The 23,105-nt window shown below is 37.2% G+C and overlaps 3 protein-coding genes across 3 annotated transcripts; 2 read left to right on the forward strand and 1 right to left on the reverse strand.

Moving 5' to 3' along the window:
• The first annotated feature begins 80 nt into the window (after positions 1 to 80).
• On the forward strand, positions 81 to 1,817 carry LOC123834420 (keratin-associated protein 13-1-like). The gene is made up of 3 exons (XM_045863570.2): positions 81 to 209; positions 1,087 to 1,178; positions 1,286 to 1,817. Exons 1-3 carry the CDS (start codon positions 81 to 83, stop codon positions 1,815 to 1,817), a joined length of 753 nt encoding a protein of 250 aa, XP_045719526.2.
• A 7,116-nt stretch (positions 1,818 to 8,933) lies between these two features.
• Positions 8,934 to 9,458, reverse strand: LOC135362086 (keratin-associated protein 13-1-like). The gene has a single exon (XM_064575071.1). The coding sequence runs from the start codon at positions 9,456 to 9,458 to the stop codon at positions 8,934 to 8,936; it is 525 nt and encodes a 174-aa protein (XP_064431141.1).
• Positions 9,459 to 14,357: 4,899 nt separating this feature from the next.
• On the forward strand, positions 14,358 to 14,870 carry LOC135362087 (keratin-associated protein 13-1-like). Its single transcript, XM_064575082.1, has one exon. The coding sequence runs from the start codon at positions 14,358 to 14,360 to the stop codon at positions 14,868 to 14,870; it is 513 nt and encodes a 170-aa protein (XP_064431152.1).
• The last annotated feature ends 8,235 nt before the right edge of the window (positions 14,871 to 23,105 follow it).

Below are 23,105 nucleotides of genomic sequence, written 5' to 3' on the forward strand. Positions count from 1 at the left end.
TCTTAGATCAGCTATTTCTATGAAAGAATATTCTATGAGTCAGATATTCGGTAATTTTTGAACATTCTCTCCTCAACCAAATGGAGGATTTTACATTCCAACCCTTTTGTTCAGGAGTGGAAGGGAAATGCTTTAGTGTGAAAGGAACGAATCGAACATCACAGAAGCCACAGGAAGATAAACCTTCTCAATCTCTCCTCTTCCTCAAGGTATCAATCTTCATTAGCCTACTACATAGAAGTGGAATACAAGTCATAGAACAAGAAAAAAAATGACCATTATTTTAGAAATTTTGTAATACTTGTCAGAAACACCTGAAAACAATTTAAGTCAAAGTGATGTATGTTGCTTTCTGAGGCAAGGAAGAATCTCCTTAAGATGGTTCCTTTGGTCTAATACTTCAAGGCAATTACCTTATAAACTTTCTTTAGAACAAGAACATTTTCCAGGTTCTGGGGAATTTTTTTAGTGATAAACACTGCCTCTGATTAGAGATAGAAATACATGGGGGTGTTTTTGTCACATCTTTGTGATTTTTTAATGCTTTTTTGGATGAATCACCTCTAACATTCCAAAATAATATAAAGCGATTTTAATATTTAATGTATGCCACCATAAACACACACACAAAAGGAAGAAAAACTAAGATCGACTCCTATAAGTCTGCCCACAGTTTAAGCAGGAACATGGGAAATAAGGGAACCTCAGTTAATATTTCACCGAAGCTGTTCAAATTGAGATCTGATTAAAAAAAAAAAAATCCTCATACATCTTGCATATTACCCCTGCTGCTTCCTGACGACATTATTCATTAAGTAAACTTGCTTGACAACAATCAATGTGTGTTTTTGTTTAAAAGAAATGACTATGAATGGATCAGTTAGTTAGCAACTTTGCTATCCAGATGGCAACAATTTTGAGACAGATTGTGAAAGGGGTATCAATTATTTTTAGTTAAGCCAGCTTTCCTCATCCCAGACACTGTCTACCTCTGAAGCAGTTCTCTGAGTGATCTGCTGGGTGACCTTTGGCAGAGGGAGATGACTAATAGCTTTGAAGATTCAACACTATTACCTGAATTCCAAGGCACAAACATTACTGCACTTTCCAGTTGTAAAACCACAAACACTACATACGCTTGATTATGATGAACGTTTCAGTTCAATTAAAAGCAGAAGGTAACCTGTTTTTATGTATCATGTAGCTGGCACACCCAATGATAAGGGTATATAAATGCCCCAGTCCAAGAAGTGGCATTCAAACTCAGAACCTTCTCTTTGTACAGCACATCTCCTCTCACCATATCTTACAACTGCTGCTCTGGAAACTTCCCCTCCCAGTCCCTTGGGCAACACCTGTGCTACCCAGGATCTTTCTGTGGCTCATCCTACCCCAGCAACCAATTCTGCAACACCAACCTCCGCTCTCCCAGCACCTGTCAGCTGGGCTCCTCCCTCTCCAATGGCTGTCAGGAGACCTGCTGTGAGCCCACCAGCTGCCCGATGTCCTACCCGGTGTCCAAACCCTGCCAGATGTCCTGCTACCCGTTGAGGACCTCCACACTCTTCAGTCCCTGCCAGACAAATTACACCGGGTCTCTGGGCTTTGGCTCCAACGGCTTTCAATCTTTGGGTTGCGGCTCTCCCTCTCTGGGCTTTGGATTGGGTGCTTTCCAATCAGTGGGCTATAGTCCCAGTGCTTTTTCATCCCTGGGGTGTAGATCCAGCTTTTACCGTCCACTCTACTCTTCTAGAAGCTGCCAGTCTGCTTTCTACCAACCAACTTGTGGATCTGGCTTCTACGAATCTTATGTTTGAGCATAATACCTACTATGTCTAGAAATTTACCACAATACCAGCTATGTCAAGATCCATGCTATCTATCGATCTCTGTCCTAACATTAGCTTACAAATTTGACTTGTATTGTTACCTATTATGGTTTAGCAATAATTTGAATTCCGGTAATCGGAAAACACATTCACTGAAGAAAGATGTCAGAACAGCTTTCTTGTAGTTATATAAACATGCAATATTGAAACATGTTTCTTTCTTAATATCTTTCTTAATATCTCCTAGTTATTTCTCCTAGTGCATTTATTTAAAATTTTACAAAATGGAAAAATGCAAGTGTAAATAAAAATATGTTACATGGCACTCGCATATATGTTTTTATATGATCTGTTTACTCTGTGTCTTCAAAACTACTTCTAAATACCTGACTGGATATTTCTGTATTTGTATTTATCATTCAAAAATTTTTTACTTAAGGGGTGCCTGGGTGGCTCAGTCAGTTGAGCATCTAGCTCTTGATTTCAGTTCAGGTCATGATCTCAGGGTTGTGGGATTGAGCCCCACATCGGGCTCTGTGCTCAGCACAGAGTCGACCTCTACTTCTCCCACTGCTCCTCCCCACTCGTGCTCTCTCTCTCTCTAAAATAAATAAATAAATAAATATATATATATATTTTTTTTCTTTTACCTTAAAAAATAAAATCATCAACTGTCTTTTTGGTTTGAAAGAAATTATTTCATCTTTAATGTCCACTCCATACCTTCATATGATAAAACCTAGAAACACATTTTTAAGACTACAAACCATTGTGGCCTTTTGTTCTCTATGGAGTTCGAAATTTCAGTGTTTTTACATAAAATAATTACAAATTGTAATGGGTATTAAATACACTAATAATTTTGGAAAGGAGGTTACTCCAATAAAATATATCCTAAAGTACATGCAAAAGTGGAGTTAAGCTCTCCAGTAGGAAGTTAGACGTTCCAGTCCAGTCACCCCACTCAACTGACATAAGAAATCAAGTCTCAAGTGTTGAATCACTATATGGTACACCTGAAACTAATATAACACTGTATGTTACCTACACTGGAATTAAAATAAAAACTAAATAATAATAATAATGAAAAAAAATCAAGTCTCTAAATGAAATATCTAATACATTCCAACATTTATTAGTAAGTAGGCCCAATATCGCCAGTCCTGTAGGTCTGATAAAGTCCCAACTTGCTCCTGCTTTTCGGTTGTTCGGTTACTAACACTTGTTTGAAAACAACAGCAACAAAACAAAACTCAAGACCAAGGCAAATATTCTATTGTTACAGCATTCAGCTAAACATCCAGGCAGCTGATAACCCCGGAATCAGCAGTTCTGCCCCAGACTTTTATCCACTAAGTCAAGGCATAGATAACTAGGTTCTTTTTTTTTTTTTAAAGATTTTATTTATTTATTTGAGAGAGAGAGAAAGCATGAGGTGGGGAGGGTCAGAGGGAGAAGCAGACTCCTCGCTGAGCAAGGAGCCCGATGCGGGACTCGATCCCAGGACTCCAGGATCATGATCTGAGCCAAAGGCAGTCGCTTAACCAACTGAGCCACCCAGGCGCCCAGATAACTAGATTCTTACCCATAGGGTAACCATATGTCTTTGTTCATTCTGTTTGTCTCAGCGTCCAGTCTCATTTGGTAATGGTCTTAGATTTTTTTTTTACTTTTTATTTATAATGAGTGTTAATTGAATTAGCATAAGTGAGATTGGTTTGGGAGACTTCCACTTTGGTCATGCTTTTAGCTCGTGAAGTATAAGATGCATGCATAGTGAGCAGAGTTTTTACTTTAATCAACATTAAATCTGAAAGAAGACAAGCCTTCTCCTATCCTTTCCTTTGTTCCTTCTTTTTTGAGTAAAAGAGAACTATAGCTTTTCTTTCAAAGACAGTGTGCAGAGGGATCACTGAAAGACAAATTACATTCAGATACAAGCGGTAGGACCGCTCATACATTCAAATCGTGGTGGAGAGTCATTTTTTTTCCTAACCTAGCCAGTAAGTACTACTATGGCTCTTTCCATAGGCCTCAGGAGGCAATAATATACACCAAGTTACCAGTAGGTGGAGATAATGAGAAATTTGGGAATTACTGATGGGTTGTCCATGAAATACAGCATGAAATTGAGGCTGCCTTGCAGTACATAAAGAATAATTTACATGCTCTTGCTGGGGTGGCTTGACCATATATTGTTTAAATCTGCAACTATTCTTTTTGTCTGAGAACGTCTTTCTTCTTTAAATTTTGCAAAACATTATTTTTAGGAGCAATGAGCTAAAATTGAAAGTTCATCTTCAATGAAAAAAGTGATTATAGAATTTCTATTCCTAAAGCAAGTCGATGGTGAATATTTAATTTGTATAACAATTTGATGCCATTTACTATCCCCCATGGGGGTCAGCAATGTCACTGACCACATGAAAAGTTAGAGACAATTTTGCTGAAAAAGCATCAATGACTACTTCAAAAGAAAGTAGAAGTGTTTTGTGAGGTTTTGTGTGTGTGTGTGTTTATTTATTTATGTAAGTGAGTATGTAAGTAATCTTTACACCCAGTGTGGGGCTCAAACTCATGACCTGGAAATCAAGAGTCACATGCTCTTCCGACTGAGCCAGTCATGCTCCTCCAAAGTAGAAGTTTTTTTAAGATGATTGTGATGAAATACTCTCTAAAGGCCTGATATACAAAAGAAGCCATTTTAGACTTCTAAGTCAGCATGACTGTACATAAACTTTGTTCAACCAGAAGCCTGATTTATGGCCCACCATGCATGTACTGCACATCTGCTTTGTGAATGAGTAGTCTAAAGGAAAGCCATCTTGTCCTTGAGAAATTGATCAGTGCTCCTACTCCCCGAATTCCTTGATGTTAAAACTTGGGATTTCTGCCTATATGCTCATCTACAATTTTTTTGAGCTTTTCCAAGATGTAGAAAAGCCTATGATCCTGTAAAGACTGTTCATTTTCTGGAGCACTTTCTTTCTCCTGAAGATCCTGGGCAGCTGTCCTAACTGGGGCTCGAATAAGACTCTATTTTCTTTCTGTATTTGAGTTCTCTTTCTGGTAAATTTGCGTCACCAGTTGCTTCCAAAGATGATAATTTATTGTTAGCAGTTGCAAAAGATGTGTTAATAGATCACTGGGTTGCATATATTTTCATTGAGGTCAAATAGCTATTCTAAATGATTTTCACTCATGTTAAACCCTAAGTTTTCCCGTGCATGCAAAACAACACACACACAAAAGCAATAGCTGTTGGTGTGCTCTTCTATTAGCAGCAGTAAAACTTCACTAAGGATTAGATGGAGGCAGTTTTATGTCTGTATTGTCAAATGCTTCACGTAGAAAATGAACAAATTCTAATAATGGTTTGATTCCTTCATTCATTTGAAGGGGAGCAAAATCTGCCACCTCAAAATATTCCTCCTTGTCATGTCAATTATTTTAAGCTGGTTATTTTTAAGAAAATGCAGGCACAAAAGAAGATATGACAATTGAGTAGAAATTACCCTTTTATTAGATAGATTTATATTCATAAGGGAAACCTCTGTTTGTAAGATGTCTCCCACCCTGTGCCAGGAAAAGGGGAAGGATTCAACAGTCTAAGAACTCTTGTCAGTGGAGAAGGTGAGGACCTCAATCTGCATAATAACTTCAGACTTGTTTACTGAGCTTTTCCTGGTCGCCTCCATAACTGACTCCCTACCCCCAATATCTTCCTTTGTCTTTAGCTGAAGATGGTATTTAAGGTGATGGCTTTGGCCATTTCAAGGGGTTACTCGCCAGCTTAGAGTTATAAAGTTATTAAACTTTTGTTTTACTTCTGTTCATCTGTTTTAAATCAATTTAATTATTAGACCAGCCGAAGAACCTCAAGCATAGAAGTAAAATGTTCTTCTCTCCAGCACAGTATCTTCATACTGTATCCAAGTATCCAAGTATCCAAGTAAAGTTCATAATGTTCTGATTGACAATGTTAATGTCAAGTTATTTAAAAAGGTCAACATTGAAGATAAAATTATTGGTTGCCTCAGTAATAATAATAAAAAAAAAAGCAAATCTGGTAAAGGACAACATCTTGGTAAAGACAAGTAAGATTCCTATGGAGAAGAAATAACAGTTTTTAAATATTGTAAACAAATAACTCATAATTGTATCCAAACAAATTGCAATATTCTGCTAATGAAAGTGGAGGCAGTAGTTTTAAAACTTTAAAAGCAGTCATGTGTACCCATAGTAAATTAGTTTGGCAATCAATGCTTTTCCTTACCTCATCAATCACCTCTGTTGTATTATTATTCTTGTGCCTTTGTGTTGCTGTTTTTTAGGCTGTTAGTATGCTATTTTACATAATAAAGCACACACAAGAGATTTTCTTCTGTTTCTTGCTTGGGCTACTATTCTGCCAAACTAGATTCTAAATGCCCCCCCCCTCCTCAGCCCCACATACCTATGCTACTTCTGAGCAAACAGTATTCCTTTTCTCTACTCAAGGACTTCTCCATTTTACTCAGATTGCCTCCACTCCTTCAACCTGACTCATCAAGATGGGAATGCAGTTTACAGTTTCTGGGAGATGTCACAAGATTTTGGCAATTTTACTTTTTTTTTTTTTTTTAATTTTCAGAGAAAAGCTTCTAGGAGCAGCAGTGTTTGTTGGGGCATTTGAAGGGAAATTAAGAAATCTGTCAAGTTACATAAGAATCACCTTTATCTTCTTATTTAGTTTATTTTTTAAAAATTTCAACAAGAAGCTGATCATCTCTAATTTTTGGTTGCTGATATTGAACTTGAATATACCAAGTAAGACGTGAGAGGGTTTTTTTTTTTTTTTTAAGTTATTTTTGTTCAGAGTGTTAGGTATTGAGGAAGGGAACATCATGATGTGACACTAATAATAATAATTAAAGTGAAGAATATAAGATTTGTCACAGGACTCAGGATTTCCAGGGATCTCTTCCTGAGAGGTAGTCAAATATTTTTCTCTCAGTCTTTTATTAGGTATTATAGTTAATACAAATATTTTCAAATGAAATTAGCTCACCCTTCCTTCATGCTTTTCTCCTAAACTCTAATTTTTTTTCATTTTTACTCTTTATTCTGGATACTATTCATGAGGCTAATGAAATGAGATCCCATAGGAGTTGAAGCCTATTCATATAAAGGAATTTCTGTAGTACCAGAGGTAGTCAGGTACTCTTTGGTTAAACAATGAGTTGCATATTAAAAAAATCCAGAAAGAACAATAAAAAATAGATTCAAGAGGTCAGATTCTACAAGATCTTTGATTTATAAAGTTTGACAAGCTTCTAATCCTTTTGAGTTTTTATTCCCTTATGTCTGGAAAGGTCTATAGGACATAATGTTTATCTTTCTCACAGGGATGTTTGAGCATTAAATGAAAGTGGTATATCTTTTTTTTTTTTTAAAGATTTCATTTATTTATTTGACTGAGAGAGACACAGTGAGAGAGGGAACACAAGCAGGGGGAGTGGGAGAGGGAGAAGCAGGCTTCCCGCCGAGCCGGGAGCCTGATGTGGGGCTCAATCCCAGGACCCTGGGATCATGACCTGAGCCTAAGGCAGACACTTAATGACTGAGCACCCAGGTGCCCTGAAAGTGGTATATCTGATATCCCTTGTGCCCTCCCTTATATCCTCATTCTCTCAGCAGATCCCAGGCACAGCTACAATGAACAATTTCAAGCAGACTTCAACTCTCTTTGCAAGACAGTTTTTTCTCCTCCCAAACACAGCATTTCTTTCACTCTCTACCTGAGCTTCTCTTAGGTCACAGCCAGGAAAACAAATGGAGCCCATGATAATCCTCCTTTGCACACTGAATGAAGTTCCAGGAAGTTAACATACATCTGGGACAACATTGAGCCAATGAGAAAGATGGATAAATGCTGATAAAAGCTGATGGATAAATGCTTCTGCCTGTTGATCAGATCTTGGGGTAAATAATTCTAAGAGTCATTCTATAAGTTCTTAAAAAGGCCCAGAAGGATTGAGTTCCCATTGCCCACTGTAATATTAACTAAAAAATATGTCCCTTCATGAGATTTTCCTCTCTGATTTTTTTAACCTTCCATGATCTCCCAAACTTGATCCCTGGGATCTTATACCAAGTAAACCTTCTGCACCCAAGTTCTTGACTTCAGTTCTATTTTGGGGAGATGGGGATAGAGGCTAAGACTAATGAACATAAATGTTGTCAACACTGCTCAGCTCAGGTGTGTTGTTCTTAGCTTGAAATGTTGAACCTTGGAGAAGCACCAGGAGGTTATTCACACTTCCTTAACCCAGTTACTCCCTACCTAAGATCATTTTGAAACTCACATGTGTTTATAGGTAAGGCTCAGGAACACATCACCTGTGGTAGGCAGGGATCATGGCACTTAGGCTAACCAACAAAGAGCATACATAACATCTGTCCTGGGAGTTAAAGCTCATCTTTTTCTGCTGAAAATCCACACTCAGATGCTAAACTTTGAGGTACATGTCTATTGATATATAACCTCACCTTATAAATTATATTATATTCTTGTTGTCTGCATTTCTAGTTTATGTACCAATTTCTTTGTTTTTCTTTATCAGCAAAAATTCATGACCCTTATTATCAGCCAGTGTCACTGACATTGAGACATGCAAAATATGGACCTCCAGGAAATGAACACTCCCGACAGGAAACATAGCCAATGTCAACAGAAACTTGCTCAAATCTATCATATTGTATGTACCTAAACCCAGTCTCAGAGTCCTATTCCCAAATCCATAAAATATAAAAACTACAGGCAAATAATTATAATAAAAAGAAGATGAACAATATATTTGAGTGCCAGATTACAAAAATTTATTAGATTAAAATTTTCATTTTCAATTGCTTTTCAGTGAAAATCCAATAGCATATATTCCATCAATAGTACAGAATTTAGGACTTCATTTGAGATTACTCATTAAGTTCAGTTGGCCAAAAGTAGGTGCTACAAGAAACTGATGATTTAGGAATAAAAGAAGAGTAGTAATTGGTGGAAATGAAAACAATGGTTGTACTGAGTAGAGACTTTGACATCAATACTCAAAAGCATCTGAACCCTCAACAAGTTGCTCTATAGAAGCCAGATCCACAGGGTGGCCTGTAACACAATGACTGGTAGCTCCTAGAGGTGAAGTAGGATGGGTGGCAGAATCTGGATCCACAGCTCAGAGAAGGAAAACCATAGACTCTAAAACCCAGGGGTCTGAAGCCCTGGGATCCACAGCCCAGTGAGTAGCAGCTTCTGGATCCATAGCCCAGGGAGCAACAGCTGCTGGACCCAATGCCCATAGACCCAGGGTAAGCAGTCCAGCAGGGACTGCAGAGCCTGGAGGTCCTCTGGCCGTAGCAGGACATCTGGCAGGGGCTGGACACCACACGGGATGTCTGGCAGCTGGTGGGCTCACGGCAGGTCTCCTGACAGCCACTGGAGAGAGAGGAGCCCAGTTGGCAGGTGCTGGGAGAGCAGAGGTCAGTGCGGTAGACCAGGTTGCTGGGGTAAGAGCCACAGGAGGAGCCTGGGTAGCGCAGGTAGCCCCCAAGGGAGCGGGAGGAGAAGTTTCCAGAGCAGCAGCTGTAGGACATGTTGGCAGGAGATGTGAGTGTGCCTGAGTGACAGTGAGAAGATTCTGAGGTTGCATTTCATCTCTGGACTGGGGTGTTTATATACTCTCAGCAATAGGTGTGGTAACCTGCACGGTCATCCTTGACATATCCGTGCGCCCTCATTTACATGTGGGTAACTCAGTAATCTCTGTAATTGCAGTTGAATAATTTCCCACATTTGGATTTATGGATGCTATAATTTTGGTGTTACAGCCAAAGCCAATGAACTGCCCCTCTGTCAGAAATGCCATGGATGTTTGACGTTCATGTTCGTCCCGTCATGATGAGGAAAACACCACAGCCAGGACAGCTTTTCCTTGGGCTTATGCTACCTGCATCTGCTTCCTGTGTATCAACATATGGTTTTTCTGGTGGATGCTTTCCTCCTAAGAGTGGGGAATGAAATCATATCATTTTTTTTTTTCCTGGTACAATGGATCAGAGGCAGTGTTTCTACCTGGATGGAGCCTTCCAGGAATGATCCACCTTTTCACTCTACTCCACATGCTCCAGAATTACTTGGTAGTAATTTGTTAGAGAGAAAGAATGCATGGAGTAGTGGTTACCCAGTGGGTCCCTTGTCCAATGAAGAGAGACCAAAAATAGGTAAAACAAAGACAGAGATGGCTAGACACTGGCAGACACCTTGCCACATATCTAAAGATAAGGTGACAACACAAGGGCTCAGCTGAAGCAATCCCAAGGAAGATCAATCTAGGCCCATCTTTAGGCAGTTAAGAGGAAAACGCTAGCCTGATGAGGGCACCTGAAGGAGGAACAAAGAAAGCTCAGAGATTTCAGCCTTTTTTCTAGTGCACTCTTAAAAGATGATCTGTTCCATCCCAATGTCTTTAGAATTAGAACCTTTCAAATTTAGTAAATTTTATGAACGTTGATGTATTATCCATTTTATCATCTACATTTATAAATATCCAGGGCTTCTAATGTCTTAGAATGTCTTAGCTTTTCACTTCACAGGTTTTGAATGATTTTCTGTCACTTGCACAGCCTGGTACCACCCCACATTCTCCTGCCTAAATGTTTCTTTTCCAGGTCCCTTTTCCTCTGGAGATACATGAATCAATCTCTCTCCTCTCTTCTTCTCTTTCTCTCTCCCCAACTTTATCTGTCCCCCCACCATTTTTCATTCTTATTTTTTTTTCTGTGTTTAAGTTTGGTTTTCTCTCTTTTTCTTGTTCTGTAATTTTTGCCATTGCTTAACTGTAGATTCAAATTTTTAAAAAAGTTTGATAATTTATCATATTCTTAGAGTGTAACTGGCTGCTTTCTAAGTTCAATGTTAAAATAAAATCAGTTAAAAAATAAATAAAATAGGGGGGCAAGGATGGTGCAGTTGGTTAAGTGTCTGCCTCTTGGTTTCAGCTCAGGTCATGATCTCAGGGTCTTGGGATTGAGCCCCATGTCAGGCTCCACCCTAGGCATGGAGACTGCTTAAGATTCTCTCTCTCCATCTCCCTCTGTCCCACCCTCCCACCCACCCTCTCTCTCTAAAAATAAATAAATAAATAAATAAATAAATAAATAAATAAATAAATTAATTAATTAATTAAAATCAGTTAAATGATATTCTAGGCCCAAGAGAATGTATTATCATGGTTGATGGCAAAGTTTAATTTTACTAATAAAATTGTAATAAACTCACAACAATAATATTTAATGTATTTCAAAATGTGCTACATGCAATATTAAAGCACATTTGTCTCTGTAATATATTCTTGGCCTTTCTCCCTAGGGATCATTTCATTTAAATTTTATAAGGTGCAGAAACATTGAAGATTTCTCAATAAACGTATCAGTGAGGTATCCAAGTATGTATTTTTTTCTATAAATTATCCAAAAACAGTGGTTGAGAACATGAGCTCAAATGCAAGTTGTTTATTTTGGAGAGGATACCAGTAATTACCTGCAGGGGAGTATGAGAAATGTGGCAGACAATGGAAGGAAGGCAATGTGGGGTGTGTTACTAAGCCAGGCACCACTGTAGACAACTGAAACCCAATCCTAGTGGAGAATTCCCCACACAGGGCTCAGCAAGTCCTTGTGGAGTAAAAAAGTCCTTGAGCAGAGTTTTATAGATACCCCCAGTAATCAGTACACTTCAGAGTTTAAGGATGATTATCCAGGGGATGTAGGCAGGGTGTGACAGCTTCTGTTGGGAATGAGGTGTCACTAGAAAAGCAGAGATACAATAAATATGGAAAAGAATAAGATAAGATCTGGAAGGATCTGGAAGGATAAAATCGGATAAGAACAGCAGAAAGTGTGAAGTCACATGGTGAATTCAGCTCATACTGCGAATTACAAAGTAAAGCATATATGGTGTGGAAATGGGAGACAGTGTTGGAAAGAAAGGATGAATACCCACAATTGTAGCATTTGAATTTCCTGAAATTTGGTAGGTGTCATCTATTACCAGTGAAATTACTATAATAGGACTTTTAAATGGCCACCTTCACTGTAGGTCCTCAGTTATTTGAAGCATTCCCTTGTATTTTAAAAACAAGTAAGTCATTCAAAATTATGTAAAATTAGCGAGTTAACATTGCTTAAAATATTGAACCCTTCTTCTCAATGAGAATAGAAAATCTGTGAAAATACATCATCATCATCATCATCTCTGTTTGAAAACTTCAGAGAAATACCTGAGTATTCCAGAGTCCCAGAGGTACTATAGGGGCCAGAACTGAAGTAAATAAATAAGTAAATAAACAAATAAATAAGCCTACATCTGGAGTTGCTATTCTCTTAAAATTATATGTTGATTTTGAAAGTAGTAACCGAGAGGCTAAGAGAATTCCATAAACTCACTGGGCTTAAGAAATAAAATTGGAATTTAGCGTCTATTGGAATTGAGATCATGGCAAATATCCCAGACCTTAGAGAGCCAAATCCTAGAAGTAAAATTGAAATGCTAATAAATAGCTTTTCATAAAGACTGAAGCCCAGGTTTGAATTATCTCAATCCCTGATTGGATAAAATGATCTAGGATGCTGGTGACCTTATCCTAACAGCCTGCCTGAAACATAAGTAAATTCTTTCTGGAGGAAGCTAAATTATTCTGGGATGTATATGTGTGTATTTCATATATATATATATATGAGTCCTGTAATCCTAACAGATTTTATATATATATATATATCTATATATATATCTATATATCAAAATATAGTAGGAATATGAGAAGAAAAGACTAAAACAAAAGAGAACACCAGAACACAGAATCTGAAATACATAGTGCATGTGCCAAAATCAGACATTAAGTTACCAATGTGAAGAATTTAACAGGAAATAGAAAGATATTATCAAGGAATTATTATATTTAAAGAAGTAAAGATATGATTGAGAATTTTGGCAGAAAACTAAAAGCCATGTAACAGAACCTCATTGAAATTTTGGAAATTTACAATATACTAACTGATCTGTAAAACTTAATTGGTGTGTTTTATCAGGAGATGAAACAAAGATGAACAGACAATTAATGAATTGGGAGATGGGATAGAAAGAAATTCCCAAAGTTAAGTATAAAGAGAGAAAAAGAATGAAAAGAATGAAAAAGAAAAGAGCATAAGAGGCATTTGTAACATAAATAGTGTATTTTGCTTATAATTAGAATCTCAGAAAAAGGGAGATGAGAATGAGACAGAAACAATATTTGAAGAGAATATGGTTGAGAATTTACTAAAAATGATGAAGGGCATGAATAGAGCTGGCTTGACACCGAGATGGAATTAAAGGCACACGGATTTCATTTGGGACATGTCTTTGAGAGAAGAGTTAGAGGAGGGGGTGAAGAAGGAGAGGAGAGCCATCAGACCTGGTACGAGTCTGACCACAGTGCCTGAGGCAGCCGCACAGACTAGGCATAACTGCCTGAGGCCATTGGGGAATCCTCAGTCATTGGCCATCAGAGAAGTCCCATGTGTCCCAGGACAGAGCTTATCTAATATCTCTGCTGCACCATATCACATGGGGCCCTTGGTCAGCTCAGCCTCCTGCAGTGGAAGATCTGAGAAGGAAAGTCTCAGGGTTGATATGCATATGGATGAGAATCTGTTAGGATTACAGGACTCATATCAGACACACTGAACCTAAAACCCAATTATTTCTTCCCTCATTTCAATATTGCTTAGCTCTTCAATTCTCCTCCTAAGACCCCCATTTGATCTGCACTTGTGACTCTGTCTTGATTCTGTCCTTCACTGTAACCATGTCTCCAAATAAATGTCCAGGTTTCTCTCTGGCTTTAACTATCAATGATATTTAATTTGTATTGGCTGACATTTCCCCCCTTTCCATTGCATCTGAGACATACTGTGTAATAGAATGTGGATATAGATGGACAATAATTTTGGAAAATGAAAAAACATGGTGACAAGTAAGGTCAGTATTTAATCTGTTCCTATTAAAGCCAAAATTATACCTCTGATCAATTGACAAAGCAGAAAAATAGTTATATGTTATTTCCTGCCATTTAAGAAAAGTATGTGCCCATTATTGCCAGGAATAAAACACATGAAGGTTATGGCAAGAGCAAAGGAAGTGCTTTCCCGGCTGAGATGGGATGAACATTAATGTCAAACAGTCATGGTATTTCTGACATAGGAGCAGTTCACTGGCTATGGTTGTAACACCAAAATTATAGCATCCATAAATCCAAATGTGGGAAATTATTCAACTGCAATTACAGAGATTACTGAGTTACCCACATGTAAATGAGGGCGCACGGATATGTCAAGGATGACCGTGCAGGTTACCACACCTATTGCTGAGAGTATATAAACACCCCAGTCCAGAGATGAAATGCAACCTCAGAATCTTCTCACTGTCACTCAGGCACACTCACATCTCCTGCCAACATGTCCTACAGCTGCTGCTCTGGAAACTTCTCCTCCCGCTCCCTTGGGGGCTACCTGCGCTACCCAGGCTCCTCCTGTGGCTCTTACCCCAGCAACCTGGTCTACCGCACTGACCTCTGCTCTCCCAGCACCTGCCAACTGGGCTCCTCTCTCTCCAGTGGCTGTCAGGAGACCTGCCGTGAGCCCACCAGCTGCCAGACATCCCGTGTGGTGTCCAGCCCCTGCCAGATGTCCTGCTACGGCCAGAGGACCTCCAGGCTCTGCAGTCCCTGCTGGACTGCTTACCCTGGGTCTATGGGCATTGGGTCCAGCAGCTGTTGCTCCCTGGGCTATGGATCCAGAAGCTGCTACTCACTGGGCTGTGGATCCCAGGGCTTCAGACCCCTGGGTTTTAGAGTCTATGGCTTCCCTTCCCTGAGTTATGGATCCAGTTTCTGTCACCCAATCTATTTTCCTTCCAGGAGTTTCCATTCATCTTGTTACTGGCCACGCTGTAGATCTGACTTCTACTGATTAGCGTGTTGAAGAGCAAAATCCATTCGAAAAATGCAGATTCTGTCCTGAGATTATCTATTATCTTAATTGCTTCCATTAAAAGGCATCTAATATTCCCTGATCACTAGTAACTTTACCTCACCAGCCCTCAAACGCTGGCTGATAGAAGAACTCTGTCAAACCACAAGATTAACGAGTAATTCAAATTGTATTGTTGAAAGAATTTATGGTTTGCGTTTCTCCCAAAAATAGGTGGAAAGTCAAATGATTTCATTTTAATAAAATCTTTATTCTGCTATCCAAATATGCTGTTAATGTTGTTATTTACTAGTAATGTGTCAACTGGGATTTGTGTTATCAGTGCTTTTGTTAATGGGCTTTGGAAAGTTCAGATTTTAATGGCTGTGCACTAATTTTGGTTGGGTTTGAGTATTTCTCCCTGTTTAAGCAGTTCCTTGGATGCCCACAGTTTCTAGGTACAGCCTTTTTCTCAATGAAATCTCAGGGGTTTGAACATCTTGTTCACACAATGAATATAGCCTATGCACACAAAGACATAATAAAGACATTATGTATTAAAGAAATTTGAGGAGTGTAGGAACAAAGTTTAGATTTACATGATGAGCCTGTGCATGCAGGTTATTCAAATGGAAGACTAGTATGTGGGTGTAACATTTTAGAGAAAGAGTTCCTATGAGCTTCAGCTAATCACAGTGAAGGGATGCCACATATTTTTTTTTTCTAATTGACTAAGTCCCTGTACTCCAATTACTATTTTCAATTTGCTCAAATTATCCCCATTTGTATAAGAACAACTTAGATGAGAACAAACTTAGCTGGGAAGGAACTAGGCTCAGCAGGGGTGAAGTTGCACCTGGGTTCTTTGCCAACATATACACCAACATATACACTGAATCTAACTAAATGAGAATCTAATCTAAACGAGAAACCTTTAATATCATTGAAAATGACTGTTTCTGCTGTATATTGAAATAAAATTGAAATAAAATTTATTTACACCATTCTTCTCTCCTACATCCAAGTGTTATAAATGTAAGGTACTAACGGGTAACATAGAAACTAACCATGTAGTAGATAATACAGATACCATAACATACTAACATAGCATGATAACAACCAGAGACGTGATGTTCATATAGAGCAAGCAGTGTTTAAATATTTTTTCCCCAGTCTTTATTTTATAAGATCCTCAAACATCCCTGAAATTAGGAAATGGAATGCAGAGTACTTGAAGGTTGGAAAAAACCATCTTCTAAATTTATCCTGGTATATCTCACCATGCTTTATTTCCTCCTTAACTACTGACATAATAAAATCTGAAATATAAAAAGAGTGGTAGGGGCCATTAATTCAATCTACTTAGTCCACAGAGGTAGAAACTGAAAGATAGAAGAGCTAGATAGAATTTTACAAGATTACACAGCAAGTTATTATAGAGTTATTAATAGAATTGCTTTATTCTGTGCATTCTCGCCAACCTCTCTCTTCCCTCATATGCTCCCTCTCTTCCTCATCTTTCATTCCCTACTCCTCCTCCTCCTTCACTATGTTTAGAAAATAGTCATGACACTTACATAGCTAGAGGAAAACATAAAGGAATAATGAATGGAGATTTGGGGAAAAATTTCATCAGTGTTATAAAATTTAAAATATTAAACTCCTCTGTAAACAGTCCTGCTCATGAATTTTAATGATCCAAGTTGGTCTCATGCCCATTATCTTCAACCAAGAGAAAAAATCCAATTTTGTATCCCAAAACATAAGCAATGACAGAGCAGTCATGAGGAGGACCTGGAGCTTTTTGGCCAAGCTGAGGCCTTGTCTGTTACTGTCTCCAGCTTTTAGATGTCAGAGTGGAAAATTTTCTGGCTTTCAGAAATATACTAGTGTCTTAGTTTTCCTATTATTGCTAAAACAAATTACATCAAAGTCAGTGGTTTAAACAATACAAATTTATTATCTTACAGTTCAATGGGTAAAAAGTCAGATACAGTCCCATTGGGCTGAAAGCAACATGCTGACAGGGCTATAGTCCTTTCCAGAGGCTCTAGGGGAAAATCTACTTTCTTGTCTTTTTTAGCTTCTGGAGGCCAGCTGCATTTCTTAGCCCATGCTCCCCTTCCTCTACCTTCAGAGCCAGCAATGGTAGGTCAAGTCAATCTTACTTTATATCACTCTGACCTACTCTTCTGCCTCTTTTTAAGGATGCTTAAGATTATGTTGTGTCCCCCTGCTAACCTTCCTATTTTAAGGTCAACTGATTCACAACTTTAATTCCATCTGCTACTCTAATAACCCTTTCAACATAAAGTAACATATTCATAAATTCTGAGGTTTAGGATATGGGTATATTTGAGGAACCATTATTCTGCCTACCAACACTAGTAAACAAGCAAATTTACTAAAAAACAAACAAAAAACCCAAACCAAACCAAACAAAAAAACCTCAATGACTGATTGACTGTAATTAGATAGCCATGTGATGAAGTGCTCACAAACAAAGCAAAATTCAATGGTGAGGACAGCAAACTTGCAATACCACAGCTACACCTGAAGTTACAATATCCCATTTCACGTTGATAGTCAAGATAAGAAAACTGTAATATTTTACAAGAAATGTAACTCCTGAGTTGATGTCTTGCCATGTTCATTTAAGAAACTGCCCCTTCATCCATTCCATGTCTCTGGCACATACTAAATTTCCCAGCGTATAGACTTTCTTCTTTCTATATTTCAGTCCAGTGAATTGTGATCTTCCAGTTTTCACCAAATTAATCCCACTCCACACAATGAGCAGGAGACCAGCTGGTACTTGTCTGGCTTCCTCCTGCCGTATTGTTTGACAGATGCCTAACACCTCGAATTTTGAACCTAGGGGTTTAGGTCCCAAGCTTCTGCCGCCCTGCAACTATAATTCCAGAAGCTGCTGATCATCTGTATGCCAACTGGTTCCCAATTCTGACTTCCAAGAGTAAGTATAACCAGTTTCCCAGGAAATACTCTAATGAATCATTCCTAGGCACTTGATCTCAACAATTTCTATTTATTAATGTTTATCTCATTGGTGATTACAGAGAGCAGCTTTTTCCTTGCCAACTCCCCACCCTCATGTTTGTTTTTTTTTTTCTAATTAGTCATGCCTCAGAACACATTGTCAAACATTTTGTTAATACCATTAGTTTTCACAACATTTTCACTGAGTCTTTACCACAAGTCAGAATCCATGGAGTGGAAATGTGTTATTGAATATATTTTTTAAAATAAGATTATATTTGTGTATTACTCCATAATTTAAAATATATTAAGGAAATGTGTGGGGTCTCTGTTCTACCCAGTCTGAAAGTCAAAGAGAGAAAGCAAGTACTAAATAAATAATTATTTAATTACAAAATAATGAGCTATGAATGAGTTTTTGATACTAAAATAACATCAAGAGAAATTCACCAAGTCTTAGAGATCAAGAAAAGTTTCCCAGAGGAATAGCTTTTGAAATAGGTTGGAAGAGTAAGTAGGGGATGGATTGGTAGGCCTTGGAGAAGAAGTATTTTTAGGACCCAAGTCTTGAGATGTGCATTATATAACTGAAAGGCATTTTGTCTTGTCAGTGAGGGAAAATGAAAAAAAAAATGACTTGAAATTAGGTCAGAAAGATTTGGGGGCCATTCTTTGTAGGTCTACAGTGGTCTGGCTCAGAATTGTACTTTCTTCTGATAGCAGTGAGGGCCATTGAATGGTTTTAGGCAGAGGTATAAGATTGTTTGCTTTGTTAGTTTTTAAAATAATCTTTGTTATTCAGTTAATATTTACACAAAATGAAATGAAAAGATTTTAAGGGTAGAGTTTGATGTTTTTGACAAATATATACACCTATGTTACAACGACCTGATCAAGATATAGAACATTTTCCCACCTCAGAAAGTATCCTCATGCTCCTTTAATCTCTGCCAACTTGAGCCAACTACTGTAATGATTTCTATCATCGTAGAATGATTTTGCCTCTAGAATTTCATAAAAATTAGACCATACAGTATGTTCTTAGGTGTATCCAGCTTTTCTGCTGTTCAACATAATGTTCTTGAGATTCTCCATGGTGCTTATGTTTTATTCATTTTATTTCTGTGCAGTGGTCCCTTGTGAGAATAGATGACAATGTGTTTATTCCTTCACCTGTGGATGGTTATTGAATTGTTTCAAGATAAAGAAAACTTTTTTTAATCAATAAATCTGCAATTGAACATTGATTGTTCCAGTCTTTTTGTGGGCATATGTTGTCAGTGTTTTTGTGTTTGTTTGTTTGTTTTTTGAGAAAAACCTTCAAATGGAATTTCTGGGTCATAGAGTGAGCATAAGCTTAATTTCATTAGAAATCGCTGAAATTTTCAATGTTGGTTTTATCATTTTACTCTACCACCAGCAATGCCCTAGATTTCTAGAGACTCCACATTCTCATCAACATTGACATCATCTTTCTCTTAACCATTTACTGGAGGAGAGTGGTATCTCATTGTGATTTTAAGTTTCTTTTTTTGTGTGTGACTTTAAGTTTCATTTACTTGGTGAATAATGATTTTGAGCAGCTTTTCTCATTGGTTATTCTCTTGACTTCTTTTGTGCAGTGTTTATTCATGTTTTTCTACATTAAATTTTTTTTTGCTAATATGTTGGAATTCTTTATCTACTCTGGAAATAAGTCATTGTTAGATTTATGTATTGCTAGTAATTTTATATTTGTGACTTGCCTCCTTATCTTAATGATGACATTGGATAAGCAAACTTTCATCTTGATGAAATCAAATTTATCAGTTATTTTTCTTTTGTTGTACTTTTTTTGTATTCTCCAAGAAAAGTTTTGCCTCCCACTAGGTTGGAAAGATATTCTCTTATTTTTGTCCTAGAAACTTTAAAATTTCAGCTTTTACATATAGGTCTATGGCATGTATCAACATATATTTATATATATATTTTTAAGTTCTTTACATGTATCTATTAATTCAAATGCCATGTCTTGAAAAGATATTTTTCCCCACTTGAGTTGATTTGACATCTTTGTAAAAAAAAACTTGACAGTATACATAGGAGTCTATTCTAGAACTTTATACTGTTTCATTGATTATCTATACTTATTTCAGTTCAATATCTAAATATACCTTCATATTAAGTCCTGAAATGAGACAATGAAAGTCTTCCACTTTACTTCTGTTTCAAGATTATTCTTGCCCCCTCACATAATATAAATTTTAGAATTTATAAATATAAATTTAGAAACAGTTTTTTAATTTTTATAAAATCCTCCTGGCATTTTTGTTCAGACTGTGTTGAATCTATAAATAGGCATAGTAAACATCTTTCAATCCAAGATGTCTCTCTATTTATTTGGGTCTTATTTCATTTCTTTCTGCAATATTTTATAGTATTAAATATGGGAATCTTGAAATATATTCCTTAGGTTATATGTTTTATTGTTATTATAACATAGTTTAGATTTGATTTTTCACATATTTTTCATTATTACATAGGAATGAAATAGATTTTTTATTAGAAGTTTTATAGCTTCATTGGATTTTTTTATGTCATTCCACCTGTGAATACAGAAATCTTTCCTGTTCCCTTGCTCATACTTATGCCTTTTATTTGTTTTTATTGCCTATTTCTCTGGCTAAAACCTGTAGTGCAATGATGACTAGAAATGTGGGGATATGTTAATGTGGTTGATTTTATGTGCATATGTTTGAGTGTGTAGTGAGCTACCTTCTCTGCTCACATTAAGAGATATGTATCTTTTTAGTTTTAAGAGCTTGTTGTTTATGGTATCAAATTATATACAACCATGGAAATGGGGAGAAATTGATTATTAACTGAATTAATTTAGAGGACATTTGCAACAAAAATCCTTGCTTTCTCATTCCCAGTGCTCCTGGGAACTCTGTTTTCAAACTCCCCTCAGATCAGGAAATAGGAACTTTACACATAGCAATTTACTAACTGAATTTCTTCTAGTTCAAGATCGGCATACTCACTATACCATCCCATTCCTATCACCTCCCTCTTTAAATTTTATTGTAATACAGTTTAGCCCAATTTCAGAAGATTGGAAGATAACCTTTATTTGGTGAGGGAAGCAATATAAACGAAATGGAATTTAAAAATGAATCTAAAAGCTGGGACGTTCTTAAATATCAAAGACACGAGAATTATGAGAAGAGATAAGGGAAGTATAGGAAGATGACCTGAAATGACCAAAGCAGAGTGGAAAAATACATCCTGTGTGTTCAGGGAAGAATTGAGGTTCCATTGGTTTACAGTAAAAGGAGGGTTTATGTAGAAATTGGGAGACAGATTTAAAAAAAAAAAGAGAGCAAGCCAGGATGTGTACTTGTGGATATGCTATTGGACCTCATTATCACAGATTTTCTCATTCTCACTCAAATTAGTGTAATCATCTTTTAATTGGATGTCCTTGCTCCAGGTTCTACCTTGATCAAGCTATAGTTGCTCATTCTCCAGCTGTAGCTTGTAAACTACTTTCTCTGGGAAGCTTTGTTGACTTCTAAGACTGTTAAGATCTCATTGTTAAACATACTTATATGTTGAGGATTTGCTTGTTTACAGCTTTAATCACTGCTGCAATTAAGTAATTATTTGGTTAACCTTGCTAGATGGTAAGTTCAAAGAAACAGGAACCACATTTTTAAATAATATTGTTTTAAAATTTTCTCACTATGTAGTAGCAGATGAATGAATGCATTTTCTTTGAAAAAAAAATATCATGGAACATTTGTTCATCATGCATTCCCTATGAGCAGAGCCGAATGAATATTATTTTGAGAACTGACTAGTATCGACAAGATGTTTGACAACATACTATGAGGCATGACTAATAAAAAATATGGGAGTCAAGGTTGAAGGGGAACAAAGCTGTTATCTGTAATCACTAATGTGACAAGAATAAATAAATAGGAATTGGTGAAATCAATTGCATAGAAATGACTCATGATGAGTTTCCTGGGAAACTGAATACATCAATCCCTAGAAATCAGAACCACATGCTGGCTGGTAAAAAGATGACTGGCAACTCCTGGAAATAGAGTTGCTTAGGCAGCAGGAGCTTGGGAACTGAATTCCTGAGTTCAAAATTTACAGAGCCAGTGAGTGTAACAGAAAGCCAAGAAAAACAGCATGACAAAGTTGGAAGTCTGGTAGGGACAGGACCTATGGGAGATCTAGTAGGAATCTGGTAGAGAGCAGGGCTGCCTTTGTAGGAAACAAGACCCAGAATCACTGTTGCTGGAATATAGAGGGAACTTTACCTTGATCCTGGTAAACTCAGCATGTTGCTAAAGACTTGGGGGTTATGTGTTGACTGTTTCTAGAGCAGATTTTATATGGGATTGAGACAATTTCTTGAGATTTAATGGTAGTTTTTATACTTTAATGCTGATATCCTTAAACAAGACATTGCATCTAATGTAACTATGTTGTGATATTACAAATTTACTGTCTCCAACATTGTAATTGGGAATTGTGTGTATTTCTTTACATTGTGGTGTAATGACTATTGAATCAATCCCTGATTTGGCTTTAAAAGGTTGTTTGCTTTTTTAACTAGAGTATTTCCTGGGGCCAGAGAACCACTTTTACATTTTTAATCAGATAACTCTTTTAATCATCAGAGATAGCTCCGATTCAGCCAAAAAGTATTTTTCAATTTTAATGCTATTTTGTCTATGTTCCAGATCTCTAAGACGACTGGCCCACACATGGAAATGTGCATGTGGGGATCATTTGTGTTATTCTATTTTCAAAAATCATGGAAATTATGAACAAAATAAGAATAAGTTCAGAGGAGTACTGAGCATTGCCATTTCTATTCCTGTCAGTGAAAGCCAAATGAAATATCTGTATTTTCTCTCATACTTTCAATTGCCTTTAGATTTCCCAGTAACAGTCTAGAAATCATGATAATTTCTCAAGCAATCTAGTGGTGATGATGATGAGTTTTTCAACTCTTCTACTCCACCTTCCTCAACATGATGACTTTGAGTCTTGTGTTTGTTGCCTTATGGTCTTGAATGAATACAACATTGACCAAAATGGGTGAGTTGACTTGTGCCGCCCACCCCAACATTCTTAAGTTGGAGTCCTAACCCCCAATACCTCAGAACGTGACTGAAGTTGGAGATGGGACGTTTAAAGAGGTAATTAAGGTAAAATGAAGTTATATGGGTGGGCTCT

Source organism: Mirounga angustirostris, unplaced genomic scaffold (assembly GCF_029215605.1).
Source record: "Mirounga angustirostris isolate CCGP_5_RB_7025 unplaced genomic scaffold, mMirAng1.0.hap1 SCAF_1, whole genome shotgun sequence".
Classification (NCBI taxonomy): Eukaryota; Metazoa; Chordata; class Mammalia; order Carnivora; family Phocidae; genus Mirounga; species Mirounga angustirostris.